The following is a 12,250-nucleotide window of genomic DNA, read 5'->3' on the forward strand; positions in this document are numbered from 1 at the left end:
GCCTGGCATGACCCGTGACCATCGTCCAAGCGACCCCTGCTCTCCGGCCTTCACCTTCCACTGGTGCGGACGTCTGTCCTGTCTCGCCCACACCTCCACCACCTGCAGGCCGTCATTTCCATCCTCTTCTGATGTAGGGACCAGAAGGGGCCGTGGGACACGGCCCACACACACCCAGGAACCTGCCCGCACGCCTGTGCACGCGCACGTTCCTCATGGGATGCAGCCTCCACAGTGAGAGCCCCATGGCTTCTCCAGGCCTCGGGCTCTGGCTTAAGCCCTGTGACTTAACTGCGGAGTGTTTCTTGTCATAATCAAGTTCTCTTCTTTTTAATTCCAGTTACGCAAAGGGTGACCTGGACATATCTTACATCACGTCCAGAATTGCGGGTACGTGTGCACGGGAGGCTGTGGGGCGCGCCCTGTGTGCCCAGTGAGTCCCTGCTGTGTGTCATGCTGTGTGTCAGGGCACAGGTGCCTCTGCTCCAGCCTCCTCTGCGGCCACAGACTCACAGGGACGGCCTGTGCCCAGCGCCTCCAGGCGCAGCAATGGACAGGGTCAGCGCCAGCCTGGTGCCTCCCATGGCTCCCTGAGGTTATGCCAGGAACGACACAAGGCTGTGTCCATGGAAAACCAGGGCCTCTGTGCACCAGGCATCCCAGTCACTCATCCCGGCGCCTGGAGACCGGGCATGTGTCAGAAAGCTGTCTCAGGAAGTCCCAGCCACCGGCTGGCAGGCGCGTGGCTGGGTCTGTGCCCCTGGGTCCACCCAGGCCGGGAGTCGGCGAAGGGTGAGGGGGCCAGCTGTGTGGGCAGTGGCTGGTGGAACTGCCGGAGGCTGTGCTTGCCCAGGAGCGTCAGGAGCAGCGAGGCCTCAGCGGCAGCCTGGCCACAAGGTACACGTCTCCCGGGGACAGCGGCTGACGCAGGCCTGCTTGTTTCAGTGATGTCGTTCCCGGCAGAAGGTGTGGAGTCAGCGCTTAAAAACAACATCGAAGACGTGCGGTTGTTCCTGGACTCCAAGCACCCGGGGCACTATGCCGTCTACAACCTGTCCCCCAGGACCTACCGGCCTTCCAGGTTCCACAACCGGGTGTGTGGCTACAGGCTTTGTCTTGGTGCCACCGTGGCAGCTTCCTCCTGCTCCAGTGCAGGGGCGTAGCTGAGGGCTTTGGCCAGGGTACGACCGTGATGGGGGCAGCCGGAGGTCTCCTGAGGGGCTGCAGAGTGTGGATCAGGAGGAAGCGAGGTGGGGTCTCTGTTGCTCTGAGGATGCCGCTTGACGGGAACCCTGGAGGCCCCAGCTCCTCACTGCTTCCCGCCTGCCAGAGGGCGCTCGAGGCCACAGCATTCCTTCCAGACACAACCCCTGTCAGTATGCAAGGGGACCCAAAGCCAGGAACAGCTGACCGCGCTCCGTCTGCAAGGCCAGTGGCAGCCCTGGTGCTCAGGTGCCGCAGAGGCTCTCGTGCAGATGGACGCCTGTTTATGACGCCAGCTGGCGGAGGCCCCTGTGCTGCAGGCAGGCTGTCCCTCCGATCCGACCAAGGCTGGGGCGGGGCTCCTCTACCGTCCGTGCCACCGTGCCCTGTCCCCACAGGTCTCCGAGTGTGGCTGGGCAGCGCGGCGGGCCCCGCACCTGCACACCCTGTACAACATCTGCAGGAACATGCACGCCTGGCTGCGGCAGGACCACAAGAACGTCTGCGTCGTGCACTGCATGGTGAGCTCCAGGGCCATGCCCTGGCGCCGTCTTTTATCAAAGTTCATTATTTCATGCATAGTTCAACAGCATCTGAGCGCCAGTCATGAGCTGGGGCCTGTTCTTCACCCTGGGACGTGGAAGAAAGTCCCTGTGCTCGGTGTCTTCGGGTGTGGAGGGGACAGATGCCAGATGGCCCTGCCCTGCCCTCCCCTCCCGATGTGGCCCTGCCTGGCCTTGACCTGCACGCCTGTGTGGAGGCCACTCCGCCATGTGGGGAGCCCGCCTCCCCTCCCGCACAGTGGCCACCTAAGAGTCACCTCCAGTTTCCCCATCTGCCGTGCGAAGCTTAGTGGTGCTTGAGCCTCCCAGGGTGTGGCAGCTGCCACTGTGGTTGATGGAGTTGAGGTTTCCACGAGGGGTCCCTCGCGGGGGTACCGGGCACCAGCAGAGCCTGTCAGAGCGGCCCCAGCCCTGTTCTTCGTTAGGGAACCTTCGGTCTCTCTTGGGCTCCATTCTCACCTCGGCAGGCATGTTCTGTAGCTTCCTAAACGTGTCCCAGCCTCGGAGAGGAACAGCCCTGCGCCCCTGTGGCCATGGGGTGGGTAGGATGGCCGAGGACCCCGCCAGCCCTTGTCCCACGTGAGTGCGAGGCGTGCGCGAGACGTGTCTGTCTGTCCTAGGACGGGAGAGCCGCGTCTGCAGTGGCTGTCTGCTCCTTCCTGTGCTTCTGCCGTCTCTTCAGCACCGCGGAGGCCGCCGTGTACATGTTCAGCATGAAGCGCTGCCCACCAGGCATCTGGCCGTCCCACAAAAGGTACCGCGCGGCCCCCTGGGGACGGCACAGCTCCGGGGGCCCATGTGGCACAGCCGCCATCGCTGCAGTGTCTCCTGGAGGGCCAGTCAGTGCCACTGCAGGCGCTGGTGGGAAAGGCAGGCCCGGCCTCGCTGAGCCACGGCTGAGCCCTGGGTTTATGCTCACCCAGGGAGGGTGGGCCCTCAGCCGCGGTGGTCCTGGCTGCTGTGGGGCAGCACCTGCCTAGTTTCTGGATGGACGCGAGGTTCTCTGGCAAATGCCACACGTAGCCTGGTGGGGCCCATGCTCGCTGGGCTGGGCTGGGCAGGGGCGGCTCCTCTTGGGACCCAGCTCTGTCCCTCCTGCGGGAGTCCTCTGTGGTGGGCTCTGATGGATAATGCATGTGAAAATGCTGTGTGGACCACCCGAGACAGGTGTTGTGTGGAGCACCTGACGCTGCTCAGACCCGAGTGAGGCTGCAGCGTGTTTAGGGCCCTGCCAGATGCAGGCTTCCGTGCCGGTCCGCCTCAGCACGCAGCAGACTCTCCCTGGCCGCGAGGAGGAGACTGTTTCTCAAACGGGAGTGTGGCCACAACATGTTTAGGGCTCTGTTTTCCGAGGCTGCAGGTGTCCACACCGAGGAGTCCTTCCCAGCAGAAAGCCTCCCCTGGCCTTGGTCTCACTGAGGACCTGGTGAGGCTGGAGCAGCCTTGACCTAGACCACAGAGGCCCCAAGAGTAGACAGCCCAGGTGCAAAGGCCGGCCCTGTGGCCCCACCATGGCGGGAGGGAAGAGGAGGGACCCAAGCTTCGAGGGACTCCCCATTCTTCATCCTGTCTGGACGGAGCGCACGGCCTGTGGACGGGGCAAGGGTCGGGAGGCCCATCCTGCTGCTCTGGATCCCCAGGGAGGGCCCCACCTCATTTGCTCACAGCTTTGTGGGGAGGAGATCATGGCCGCCCCATCCAGCTGTGTCTTCTCTGTGACCCCAGCAAAGTCAGGAACCCCTCCACACATTGAGCTGAAGGCCGTTGGCACCCCCAGGCCAGGTGCAGTGGGACATGCTCAGCAGGGGGCATCTGAGAACCAGGGAGTCTCTTTCCCTGGGAAGTGTAGTTGGGCTTCCATGACCCCACCAAATCCCACAGCTCCTTCCTTGGAGGAGCAGAGAAATGTGCAGAGTGCCGCTCCCACTGGGCAGGTGGCTGCACCAGCTTCAAGTTCATGGCCTTTCCACATCTCTGACCCAGAATCTAAGGAGAGTCAGGTGCCTGTGGGAGGAGGTGTGTGTGTGCACTGTCTGGGGTGGACATAACTAGACCCCAGAAGAGAGGGAGGCCAGAAAGAGTACAACCGGTGGAGGCCAAGTGTCTCAGTGGGCGAGTGAAGCCTGGGTTGCAGGACTGGAAGGGTCCTTGCCCTCTGGAAGGCACAGTCTCCATGGGCACCCACAGGACAGATGGGAGAGTGAGGGCCGGGCAAGGGGACACAGCTACTATGAGGGAGGCTCAGACCTGGCCGAAACCCTTTCTTCTGCCTCCAGATGGAGGAGACGAAAGAGCTGCACCCTGTGGACTCTTAGGGAAATTGAAGTAACTGACTGATGTGCTGAGGACCCTCATGCAGGGTGCGCAGACCAGTGGATCACCTGTCACAGCCATGGAAAGAGGGCCCTCATGCAGGGTGCGTGGATCCAGTGGACCACTCGTCAGAGCCGTGGAAAGAGGACCCTCGTGCAGGGTGCGTGGGCCAGTGGATCACTCGTCACAGCTGTGGAAAGAGGACCCTCATCAGGGTGTGCGGGCCAGTGGATCACTCGTCAGAGCCATGGAAAGAGGACCCTCATGCAGAAGGCAGGCAGGTGCCTGGTCCAGTGGGCCACTCATCAGAGCCATGGAAACGCCAGGAAATAAGCAAATGGAAATCCCTAAAATGAGAATGCCTTCGACGTTGCCGAGGCTGAGTCAGTGGCCTTTGGAGCCAGGGCAAGAGATACTGAAACTGAATCACAGAGAGAAAGCGGGGGTGGGGGTAGAACAAGCACCCAAGAGCTGCCTCCACCTCAGGCAGGGCCACACACACGTGGAGTCCAGAAGGGAAGAGGGAAGCGGGAACAGTGAAGAAATCATGGCTGGGAATTTCCCAGAATGAGTAGCAGATACCAGTCCACAGGTTCAAGAAGCTCAGAGGTCACCAAGCAGGATGAAAGCAAGACAAACACATAAAAACCCACTCAGGTGCATCCCGGTCAGAACTCCTGCAAACTGAGCACAGAGGAAGTGTTGGCGGCGGCCAGAAGAAGATGCGTCAGGTACGAAAAGAAAGATGTCAGCCACAAGGTTCTTGTCAGAAAGCCTGGAACAACCAGTAAGAGCTTTTCTTTGGTGTTGTAATTAAGAAGTCAACAAGAAGTAAAACGAAGACATAAACCTTGCCAAGAGGGCCGGGCGCGGTGGCTCAAGCCTGTAATCCCAGCACTTTGGGAGGCCGAGATGGGCGGATCACGAGGTCAGGAGATCGAGACCATCCTGGCTAACACGGTGAAACCCCGTCTCTACTAAAAATACAAAAACTAGCCGGGCGAGGTGGCGGGCGCCTGTAGTCCCAGCTACTCGGGAGGCTGAGGCAGGAGAATGGCGTAAACCCAGGAGGCGGAGCTTGCAGTGAGCTGAGATCTGGCCACTGCACTCCAGTCCGGGCGACAGAGCGAGACTCCGCCTCAAAAAAAAAAAAAAAAAAAAAACCTTGCCAAGAGAAGGCAAAAAGAAGAAAAAATAAACCGAGAACAGATCAAACAAATAGGAAACAGGCAGCAAGATGGTAGATTTTAATCCAGCCACATCAGTGTTCAGGCTGAATGTGAGTGGTTTTGTTTAAAAGACAGGCGTGTCACATGGGACAGAAGCGCGCGGCTCAGCCATACACTGCAGGAGGTCCCCTTTCAACACGGAGGCAGAGATGGGTTCAGAGCAGGATGGTGGGGGAAGAGCGTACTAGTCATTGCTGCATGACCCGTCACAACACACTCGGGCTTAGAACCACTCACGTCCGTTCTCTCGTGGTCTCCCTGGACCTTGTGGCTTAGCTGGGTCCTCTCCTCCGGTTAGGGTGTTGGCTGCACTGACTCTGAGAAAGCCGATTTCTCTTTAATTGCTGAATCTGCTTCCTTGGCCACTCGGGCTGTTGGCAGGATTTATTTGTTGTGGCTGAAGGACCGGCTGTCCTGGCTCCGTGCTGACCGAGCTGGACCACAGTGGCTGTGGCTGGGAAGATGGGGTCTGCACCGTCACCACAGAAGTGACGTCGCCTGCCTGCTGCGCACAAGCTCCGGGAGAGGGCCTGCTGCAGGGCATGGGTGTCACGAGGTGGGAGGCAGACACCGGGGGATGTGTGCACCACAGAGGCACCAGGGGAACGCCAGCCGTGGGAAAGCCAGAGCTATGCCACCAAGCTCAGAGAAAACAGATTCCATTCAACATCCATAAGGCAAAAACTGATCAAATTGAAAGGAGAACTAGACAACTCAGTTGTAGGGTAGACCTCAACATTTTCCTCTCAGTAGTCTGCAGAACAAGTAGACAAGACCACCAGCAGGGATATAGAAGAACTGAACGTGCCAGCCCATGAAGGCTGACACAGCTGTAGAGCATTCTAGGACATTCTACCCAACAACAGAAAAACACATTTCTTTCTAATCCACGTGGAATATGCAAGAAGAAAGATCAGATTTGGGGCTATAAAGACACCTCAACAGATTTTTTAAATTTGAAATCAGACAAACTATGCTCTCAGGCCACAGTGAAATAAAACTAGAAATCAGTACCAGAAGGATATCTGGAAAACTCTCTAAATCTCCGCTGCCCAGGTTCAAGCAATTCTCCTGCCTTAGCCCTCCTGAGTAGCTGGGATTATAGGTGCACACCACCATGCCCGGATAATTTTTGTATTTTTATTAGAAATGGGGTTTCACCCTGTTGCCCAGGCTGGTCTCAAACGCCTGACCTCAGGCAACCCACCTGCCTTGGCCTCCCAAAGTGCTAGGATTACAGGTGTGAGCCACCGCGCCCGGCCTCAAAATTAAACAACCTCTAAATAACCCATGAGTATCAAACTGGGAGTATCATGAGAAATTTAAAAAAGATGCTGTCTTAAAAATACATGTATGTATACACACACACACACACAATTAACTAAATGAAAATTATAACAGATTCATTAGGAGCAACTAAAATATTGCTACAAGGGAAATTTCTAGCATGAAAGACTCCTATTCGAAAGACACAATCAGCTGTGTGGTCCCCTCAGGCCACACCACGTGGTGATGCGGCACGTCTGCCCCCAGGTACATCGAGTACATGTGTGACATGGTGGCGGAGGAGCCCATCACGCCCCACAGCAAGCCCATCCTGGTGAGGGCCGTGGTCATGACGCCCGTTCCGCTGTTCAGCAAGCAGAGGAGCGGCTGCAGGCCCTTCTGCGAGGTCTACGTGGGGGACGAGCGCGTGGCCAGCACCTCCCAGGAGTATGACAAGATGCGGTGAGTGCAGCTGCGGCCCCGCGCCGTGCTCCCTTATCCTTACCCCTCTGGAACACCGTTAAAGAGGAACCCCGGCCTTGCCGGGGACAAGCGCTTGCCGAGGCGGACGTGTTTGGAGCTGTAGCGTCTGTGGCGGGTAACTTGGGGTCCTGGTCAGCATCAGGAGATCACACGATCTAAGTGTCTGGGAGACTTCAGAATTCCTGTGGGGCTCTTTGTGGGCGTCATTCTTTATTGGGTATTACACGTTCTACCTAAGCGACAATTGCTCAGTCTGTGTTTTGTGGTGGTTTTTGTTTGGTCGGTTTTGAGGGTCTTTCAGTTTCATTTTTCTCTCGTCATTCTGTCCTTAGGGATTTTAAGATTGAGGATGGTAAAGCCGTCATTCCCCTGGGCGTCACGGTGCAGGGAGACGTGCTCATCGTCATCTATCACGCCCGGTCCACCCTGGGCGGCCGGCTGCAGGCCAAGGTGAGAGAGCCTGTGGCTTGCCCAGTGCTCCCCACTCACCCCCAGGCTCTTGGGAGGGCTGGGGGCCCGTGCATTCTCCTTGGGGCTACCTGCCACACACAGACCCTCTCCCACTTCCCCCGCAACATGGGGCACGGGGGCACGGTCCACGCCTCCAGCTCCGTGAGCGGCTCTCGGAGCTCGCCCATTGGGAAGAGTTCACCTGTGGCCCCAGGATCTGGACTCACCCTCGGTGCGGGGTGTCATGTTTGCTCTCTCTGCAGATGGCATCCATGAAGATGTTCCAGATTCAGTTCCACACGGGGTTTGTGCCTCGGAACGCCACCACTGTGAAATTTGCCAAGTATGTTGGTGCCGCGTGGGCTCGGTGGGGAGGGACAGGTGCCCCGCGCCGCCGCAGCACCTGCATGTGGGCCGGCCGTGGGAGCCCCCGGGGGAGTGGCGGGCTGTGTGACTGCCGCTTGGTGGCGCCGGGCCTGTTCCTAGACCATCCTGGAGCTGCATGTGTGCAGGCTGCTGGGATGGACCTGGTGGCTGCTGCTCTGGCCCCCGATGGTGTGTGTGTCTGTTAGAATTTAGCCCTCACACCCGGGCATGGCGTGAGCAGGTGAGCGGGTGGTGGCTGCGTCTTCGCAAACATTCCTGAGCCTGCCGTGTGCAGAGTGCCCTGCTGGGCGGAGGTTGGAGGAGATGCGGGGCAGTCATGTCTGGAAGCTCACACTCTGGTGTTAGCTTCCTCTGTAAACAAGCTCAGCCACAGGATGTGCCCCACCCCTACCGTGCCCAGCACCTGTTAGCTCCCTGTTGTCTTGACATCGGCGCCCAACAGCGCATAGCCTGCCCTCTGCAGGCTCAGGTGGAGATGCGGTGAGCAGCGGAGCAGGCTCTCACACCAGGCATTCTGATTCTGACTGGAGGTTTTTCGTTTTTTTGTTTTTGAGACAGAGTCTTGCTCTAACGCCCAGGCGGGAGTGCAATGGCACAATCTCGGCTCACTGCAACTCCACCCACCAGGCTCAAGCGATTCTCTTGCCTCAGACTCCTGAGTAGCTGGGATTACAGACCTGCACCACCATGCGCAGCTAATTTTTGTATTTTTAGTAGAGATGGGTTTCACTGTGTTGGCCAGGCTGGTCTTGAACTCCCGACCTCAAATGATCCACCTGTCTCGGCCTCCCATTTAACTGGAGATCTTTCTACTCTATCACAGACAGGCTTATCCGCCAAGACACAGTGGAACAAACATTGTTCCAGGAGCCAGAGGGGGCACCCACGGGGGCTCCCGAGACAGAGGCTGTGGCTGCAGGGCCTGCTGTGTTCCAGGCTCTGTACCCAGTAAACAAAGGGAAGCCTTGGGGCCAGCCCCGCGGGGATGCTGGGGGACTCTGCACCTTGGGAGGGGTGCTGGCCTGGCCTGGGCGAGCCCAGGAAGAGCTGGCACCTGCTGTTGTCGTGGACGGCCTGCACTGGAAGACCGGAGGGTCTTCTCGTGGTTTTCTGTCTCTGTGATTCTTTTTTTACATTTCTTTTTTTACATCTCTTGTCTTTGTTGTGTCTTACGCTTTTCTTTTTTTAACTCACATATTCACAACTTTAACAATTTCATTTCTTTTTTCCTCCTTTGGAGGAAGAAAAACACCCAGAGCTCTTACAGTTTTCAGCCACAAGGGGGGCGGTGCTTAAAATAGTTTTTTTAAAGACCAAGGTACTGATGATGAAGAGGAAAATGTCGGTGAAGGACCTGTCGGGGATTCAGATGATGGAGGCAGGAGGCAGGGACTTTGGTCACTGATTATTCACCAAAGTCGGGAGAATGATGGGAATTTCACCAGAGATCTGGAACATGAAAAGGAGACAGATGTGAATTCTAGAACTGAAAAATATTGTAGCCGAAATGAAGGCTTCAGTACATGCTTAACAGTGGAATAGGCACAACAGAACAGACGGTGGATTGGTAGCAAAGATCTTCCAATGGCAACGCAGAGAAGAAACGATGGAAGAAGACACGTATAGAGAGGGTCACGAGAGAGACTGTGGCACCACGGGGGCCTCGCATGCTTTTACTTGAAGTTCTAGGAGAAGAGAGAGAATAGAACGGATATAATACTTGAAAAATCATTGGCCACAAATTTTCCTAAACTGATGGAGGACATCAAAACCATGGAATGAGAAGCTCTGCAGACACCAAAGAGGATACTTTTTTTTTTTTTTAACAAAAAGAAGAAAAGAGGTTCAGTACCTCAGAGCATCCTGGTTGAATTGCTGGAACCCAAAGAGAACAATCTCCAGCCCCCGGGGACGGGACAAGTGGGAATGCAGGACCTGCCGAGTGACACCCAAAGGCAACCGTGGCATGCTGTCTCTAAAGTGCTGAGAGAAAAATAACGGGAATTCTGTATCTGGTGAAATTATCCTTGAAATGTGAAAGCCAGTTAAAGATGTCTTCAGCCAAGCAAAGGATGAGAGAGTTGATTGCTGGCACAACTGCTCCATTTCAGCAAATATCCAAGGGCAAGCCTGCAAAGCCTGCAGCCTAGAGAAGGAAGGGCAGGGAGGCTGGAACTCATGACTATGGTGAAATGACACCAGCACCAGCTGCTTAAAACACCAGTACATCCCGTGGGTTTTAAAACCTGTTTAGTAGTAACATAGCAGGAGCACCAGCGTGCATGCACACACACATCCCCGGGAGCACCAGTGCGTGTGCGCGCTCGCACACACACAGACATCCCCAGGAGCACCAGCGTGCGCGGGTGCGCACATATCCCCGGGAGCACCAGTGCGTGTGCGCGCACACACACACAGACATCCCCAGGAGCACCAGTGTGCGTGCGCACACACAGCCGAGGAGGGGATTAACCGAGTGTGTTTCAGGAGCCCCGTCACCAGGAAACAGGGAATGTACCAATCGCTAGGGCAGATTAAAGATACAATCAAGAAGAAAACCGGAACAAAAACTATGTGGTTAATTCACAAGAACCACGTAGAGATGAAGAAACAAACCCAGATGGGATATAGATAGAAAACAGCCAGCTGGTAGACCTACGCCCCGCTGTGCCTGTCAGTTATCCCATGGAAGGTGAGTAGAAGACACACTCCAGTTAATCGGGCTGGATTAAAAACCAAGCGCACACAAAGCTCAAGTCTATACTACTTACAGGAGCCATACTTCAAAACCCATGCACACGAAGACCCAGCAAGGCTGAAGTGGAATAACTGGAAATTGCGTACCATGCAGACCGTAACAGGAAGAGGGCTGGTGTCATAGTGTCAATGTCAGGTGGGACAGACCAAGGCAGGAGGTGAAGGGCGACGTCGCAGGGGCGAGGGCGATGACATGGCTTCAGTACAGGCAGCACAAAGGGGCAGAACGAGGGGTGAAGTAGACAGGCCCACGCTGATGGCCGCCTCTCTCCTCAGGCAGCAGAACAGGTAGACACAATCATCAGGATATAGTTTTTTTTACAAGGTTTAACCAGCCTGACCTGAGTTTTGCAAACTTCAGCAAATACTTGAAGAAATGGCACCTGTTCAAGTGGGCGTTTATCAAAGTCTCACGACATCTCAACAGTGGATTAAGGTGGGAATCAGTGACAGGAAAACCCCGAGACCGTATGCTCGTGAGTAATCCATGTGCCAAAAAGGAAATCACCATTGGAATGAGAAAATATTTTAAACGCGGTGATAATCAAAATACCCCTTATCAGATGTTTTGGGATGCATCTACAGCAGGCTTTAGAGGAAATTTGTAACTTTAAACGCATACCTTTAAAGGAAGAAAGGTTGACTGGGCACAGCGGCTCACAGCTGCAATTCCAGCACTGTGGGAGGCGGGAGCATTGCTTGAGCCTGGGAGATCAAGGCTGCAAGGCTGCAGTGAGCTGTGAGCAAAACCCTGTTTCGGAAAAAAAAAAGAAATGTTGGAAGTTGGTGACCTAAACTCATATCTCAGGGAGTTAGAGACAGAACAGCAAATTAAACTCAAAAAAGTAGGTGAAAAAAAATCAAGGGTAGAAACAGAATTCAGTTAAAAACAAGCATACTGTCCAGACACGGTGGCTCATGCCTGTAATCCCAGCACTTTGTGACCCCGAGGCAGGTGGATCACCTGAGGTCAGGAGTTCAAGACCAGCATGGCCAACGTGGTGATACTCCATCTCTACTAAAAATACAAAAATTAAATGAGTATGGTGGCAGATGCCTGTAGTCCCAGCTACTTGGGAGGCTGAGGCAGGAGAATCGCTTGAACCCGGGAGGTGGAGGTTGGAGTGAGCAGAAATCATGTCATTGCGCTCTAGCCTGAGCAACGAGCGAAACTCCATTTCAAAAAAAAAAAAGTACTATAGGAAAAGTCAGTAAAGCCAAAAGGTGTTTCTTTTGATTATCTGAAAAGATTAATTGAATGCTTAACAAGTCTGGTCAAGAAAGGGAGACAGAACACGGGAACATGGCTGCCAGGGTGGGAAACCAAAGGAGACAGGTCCCGTAGACATTCAGACGGTATGTGCGGTGCTGGGAGGAACGCCATTCTCAGTGGAATGGGCAAATTATCTGAAAAACACCTCTCAAAATATACCTATGAAGAAATACGGCACTGGAATGTCTGTTAAATAAATGTATTCTGTAATTTAAAACCTTCCTACAGTCTGGGCACTGCGGCTCACGCCTGTAATCCCAGCACTTTGGGAGGCTGAGATGGGAGGATCGCTCAAGCCAGAAGTTCGAGACCAGCCTAGTTAACGT

General features: G+C 55.4%; 1 protein-coding gene across 3 annotated transcripts in view; it reads left to right on the forward strand.

Moving 5' to 3' along the window:
* The window catches only part of GAK (cyclin G associated kinase), an 81,729-nt gene that overhangs the window by 45,827 nt on the left and 23,652 nt on the right, over positions 1–12,250 (forward strand). For all 3 annotated transcript variants that reach the window (XM_011936794.1, XM_011936795.1, XM_011936796.1), the window contains 7 exons: positions 341–390; positions 946–1,094; positions 1,602–1,724; positions 2,387–2,520; positions 6,842–7,036; positions 7,390–7,507; positions 7,771–7,850. In XM_011936794.1, coding sequence (XP_011792184.1) covers positions 341–390; positions 946–1,094; positions 1,602–1,724; positions 2,387–2,520; positions 6,842–7,036; positions 7,390–7,507; positions 7,771–7,850 — 849 coding nt within the window. The remainder of the gene's footprint in view (positions 1–340; positions 391–945; positions 1,095–1,601; positions 1,725–2,386; positions 2,521–6,841; positions 7,037–7,389; positions 7,508–7,770; positions 7,851–12,250) is intronic.

Source organism: Colobus angolensis, unplaced genomic scaffold, assembly GCF_000951035.1.
Source record: "Colobus angolensis palliatus isolate OR3802 unplaced genomic scaffold, Cang.pa_1.0 Scaffold157, whole genome shotgun sequence".
Classification (NCBI taxonomy): domain Eukaryota; kingdom Metazoa; phylum Chordata; class Mammalia; order Primates; family Cercopithecidae; genus Colobus; species Colobus angolensis.